This window comes from Trichinella spiralis, assembly GCF_000181795.1.
Source record: "Trichinella spiralis strain ISS 195 chromosome Unknown Scfld4915, whole genome shotgun sequence".
Taxonomy (NCBI): Eukaryota; Metazoa; Nematoda; class Enoplea; order Trichinellida; family Trichinellidae; genus Trichinella; species Trichinella spiralis.
In genome coordinates, this window is record NW_003531854.1 from 1 (window position 1) to 4,954 (window position 4,954).

At 29.9% G+C, this 4,954-nt stretch overlaps 1 protein-coding gene across 1 annotated transcript; it reads right to left on the reverse strand.

Annotated features, from left to right (window-relative positions):
* Window positions 1-477: 477 nt before the first annotated feature.
* Window positions 478-2,859, reverse strand: Tsp_13397 (conserved hypothetical protein). The gene is made up of 2 exons (XM_003367052.1): window positions 2,762-2,859; window positions 478-547 (listed from the first exon to the last, which is right to left on the reverse strand). The coding sequence occupies exons 1-2, from the start codon at window positions 2,857-2,859 to the stop codon at window positions 478-480; spliced, it is 168 nt and encodes a 55-aa protein (XP_003367100.1).
* Between the last annotated feature and the right edge of the window lie 2,095 nt (window positions 2,860-4,954).

The window sequence follows — 4,954 nt, forward strand, 5'->3', positions numbered from 1 at the left end:
GTATTCTGTAACCTTCATATCAATAATTTGCCAATTGAAATACTGTACATAATTGCATTTTCAATTATTAATTATCCTTATGTGATTTTATTTTTGAAGTACACTTTAAGTTGATATTAAAAGCACTTTTTAGTTTTCCTCGTCTTATCTGCTTTATTTCTTCTTTATGCTTTGTATTCTGTGTTCATGTAAGATAAAACTGTCTGCTGGAATTACGTCATTAACGTGAAATGCGACTGTATTTATTTCACTGACAACATTGAATCTGTGGTGCATCCAAATTGGCTGGCAACAATTAGATTAATGCTTGTACATTCGCACATCCTTTTACTCTATTGTTTTGTGATTTCTGCCTGAATTTCACATATATTGTAATGTCGTGTTTGTTTTGGCTTGTGTGCTTGTTTGCATACAACGAGACCTGATGGTTTTCTGCCATGCTTCACATTCCCGCGTTAGTCCTACAAAAATGTCAATCTAATTAGCAGGTACAATTATACAGTATCCAGTACAAATCCATTTTCCTTCCAGTGCTTTCCCTTTGCACCTATATTTTAAAATGTGAAAAGTAAAAGAAAGGAAACATGCATGTTCGTTATTCAGTTGTATGTTCGATGAAATTTCATTGCTGCTTTAAATTATTCGTATTATTATTATTATTATTTCATCAGAAAACTTCTGTATTTCATGTCCAATTGGTTGTCACTATGACGCGGTTTTATTCATCATGATCATACGCAAATTCCATTCTCCCATGTCGCACTGGCTGTCACTAATACGCGTTGAATTCGTCCAGCTTTCCTGTATGATTCCTATATAAAACCCTTCCTCCTCCTCCTCCTCCTCCTCCTTTTCCCTTCTTCTTAGCCTCCCTACTCCTCCCTACCATCCCTCGCTTTTTTCTCGTTACGTCTCTTTCTCTCCCTGTTTATGACTCTTCCTCTCTCTTTACAAATAATACTGTTTCTTTGCCAACAAAATTCCTACTTACTCTTTCATCCACCCCACCCTTCCAACCATCGTTTCAGCTTTGTAATCCGAAAGATCTGCGACTGCAGAGCTTATTAATGACAGCAATCGAATGCTTCATCGCTTTTAAAGCATTATTGATTTCCCAGTGATTCTCTTCCATGTTTTTTCAAGTTTTCATAAAAGCGTGCGCCAACAGTTCAAAATAGTATCACTGGTATCAGTAAGAACAAAGTTTGTTTATTACATCAATGTATAAATATTGAATCTGGTCAGGGCAGCATTGGAATACATCAGCGCATTCGAGCAAGTTTGGAGTCACAGCGCTACTGCCGTAACAATGGAATACGTCAACACCACAGACCGTTTCTAAAGTTCTTGTCAATGCTGAAAACGTGTTAATTTGGCATCAACATGCAATTAAGCAATCAAGAAGATAAGAATATGCAAGTAAACAAATGCTTTAATGATTATTGTTATAATTCTCATTAGTGTGATTTGACAACATTGAACAAACAGTGAAACCGAACATAAAGCACAGTGTGAAATGATGCGCTTCCAGATTGAAACGCATTATAATATATCCACACATTTTTGGGTTTGCTTTCAAAAAAGTGTAATATATTGCAAAAAAATAACAAAACCCTACAAATTAATTTACAATGTTCACTGGCATAAATAAGTTAATCAATTTTATTTTTATACATGCTTTCTTGTTGTGGTTAGTTTCCTTGCTGCTGCCAAATACAGTCATTTAGTCCGCTTCGCCACTTTGAGCCATTAGCCACGCACTTGCCTTTTTCTTATTATTACTCACTGTTAATATTGATTGTTTCATCTTTGTTATTATTATAAGATGAAACAAATCGTTGCAACTTGTCTATCAGCAAAATAATGATAATAATAATAATAATATTATTATTATTATTATGACATTGATCAATTTGTTGCTATCAAATTATTGAAAAGACAAATAACAAAGTGAAAATGAGAAATTAATAAAATGGGGGAAAATTTTGAATGAAAATGAAACAAGATTGTAATTGTGGAAAGTGAGTGAAAGAGTATAGAAAGTTGAATGCAAGCGAGTTCTATTTAATTATGCTAAACTGGCGCATCAGTTTACTTAGTCAGCAGAGCCAACTAAATTTTAAATTTAACGGAGATATTTTTAGAAAGTGAAAACTGAAATTAAGCAAACATACATGTACATGAGTGCATACGTTTGCTGGAAAACCATTGCTGCTTTCAGTTATCCGCATTATTATTATTATTATTATCATTATATTATTATTATTATTATTATTATTATTATTATTATTATTATTATTATTATTATTATTATTATTATTATAGAAGATTGATCTAAAGTTCTGATTTGAGAATGAAAGAAAAGGAAATGAAATGAAAGACAAAATAGTACAATAATAAAAAATAATCAAAATTTATGTTAAAAAGAATCTATAGATTTATTTAAGAAATTACTTTGAAAAAAGAACTAAAGTATTCAAAAAAAATTCCAAGAACTCACGTGAAATAATTTGAAATTTGATAAAATATTGATAAAAACGATGATCATGTATCATACAAACAACAAATATAGATGTAAATGAATAAATAAGTAAATAAATGTTTTAAAAGACTCGATCACCGATGTAAAGTATTTGAAAGGTAAATTTTTTAAATATTAAAAAATTAGTAAACTGATACTAAAAAAGGACATTCAATGAAAATGCAAACGGTATCATGCAGACGTTGATCATCATATCATAAGCATTATCATATTGCTTACTTTTTCTCCATGTGCAATTGAATGTGTTTGTAAGAAATGGTAGTTCGTTGAAGATTTCTGCGAATAGTTCCAGTAATACCTACATTCGTGTGATGCATAACTTTGATATCTGAAAACATGCAAATTTAACATGAAAACTAGCAATAGTAATGATTACAAGTTCTACTTCATTTTCATCTCCAGGATATGAAGTATTCAGTTTCATATTATGTGAATTGTGAAAGTGGAAATGGTGAACGCAAATATGTACTATACTTCTTTTGTTTGTTTGAAGCAGCTTTAAAAATCAAAAGTCATGTACTACTAATAATATTTATAAGTGAATAGTGATAGCAGAAAATCTAATAAGTTCACATTTAGTATGTTTGTCAAGTCATGCGAATAGCATATATCACAAAAGTATCAGCATACATTCTCGAACATCACTTGCCTTTTAAAAATAGACGACTTTCAAAAGTGGAATTATATTTCCTACATGCCAGTCTTTTGTTGCATGTTTCCAAATCATGACAATGGTGAAAGTGAATAATATTATTGTGGTCATCTCAATATGAAAACAAATATAGGTACACGTTTGTGTAAAGCATCTGATTTAATTATCTGAAAAGGAACAATAATAATACTAATATAAATGCAGATTAGTGCACTTTCATCATAATTAAAACTCAACGAAATAGCATTCATAGAAAAATTAAGACAGCATAATATCAAATATAATTCAAAGATGGTATTGAAGAGCGGAATTATAGTTGAGGGGGGTCCCTGTAGCCGTTGCACAGCATTAAATAACTGAATTTAATAGAAATGCTCTAAAGTGGTGTTTGATAATAAGTAAATTATGCAAATAGAAAACTACTTTGCCTCTGGTTGAACGGCTCATCTTACATCACTAATAGCGTAGTAGCCTGCATATAGTGAACAATTTTATTAAATGACGAATGTCATTTGCTTTTTATTTAAATGCACAATAAAACGTAAAATTTCATTACGATGCAGATTTCTGTCACTGAAATAATATGAAAATCTGAAAGACTAAATATTTCTAACATAATCTGTAAACACTTCTAAATTAACAGAATTTAGCTGCGTGAAAGTGTGATGTCATGCAGTACATTGTATTGGATGTTTTCCATACAATCAATGTTCGAAGTTTAATGAGCAGTTTTTATCAAAAATCAACTTATAAAATATAATATTAGTGAAATACATGTGTTGAGAAAAACTAATAACATATTTCAGGAAAAGTTAGCATAGAAATTATGTTCAGCTTCAGTCCATTAATGGGTGCCACAGTTACTAAAAATACCATAATAATAAATATAATTAGAACAAATGACAAATAAACGATTGATACAAACAACACAATTACAAAAACAAATACGATTTTATAAAATCATCAACAAGAAAGAATATAAATAAATTTCAAATTCCATACATTCTAGTGATAATGAAATGCGGCAAGAAAATGAAAGGTGAAATATCGCTTTTGACAAAATGAAATGCGATATACAGAAAAACTGCTAAATCGCTTCACTTTCACGTTATGATTACAGCATAAATAACACTTGAATACTTTTGAAAATATGAATAGCATTATGCATTTGTATTTGAAAAATGGTTAATAGAGTTGTTAAAGAAAGTCAGCTCTATAACGTCAAATATAATGGATTGAACAATACGGAAAAAATATAGAAACAGACTAATCATTTCCAAATTCAAATATGAAATGCTTCATTTATTAAATTTCCTTCACACTGGGTATGTATCAACAAAGTTACGGTTCCGTAAATATTCTATCAATTAAGATAGACAAACTGCCAACTTTAAAATCAATTTATTCCACTAGAATCATATTGTGTTCAATCAGACTTTGCAAAATTCTCTAATCTATCCATATATAACCGTAGCCAAAAAAAAGATTTCAAAATTTAGAAAAAACATTTTTCACCCAAAACGCGAAAACAGCAAAGTCTATAGCCCACAAAAATTCGATATTTTCGAAAATCCTATTTTTCTCAAAAAATAATGTGAGAATGTAGGAAAAAATTAGAAAACAACAATGAGCTTGGTACCACGTTGCCTGATTGCGTATTTCTAGAGATATGGTAAAAACTGAAACTAAAATATAATATTAATATTGAAAAAAGGAAAAAAAATAAAATAAAAAAGTTGAAAAGATATTAGTAAAAAACG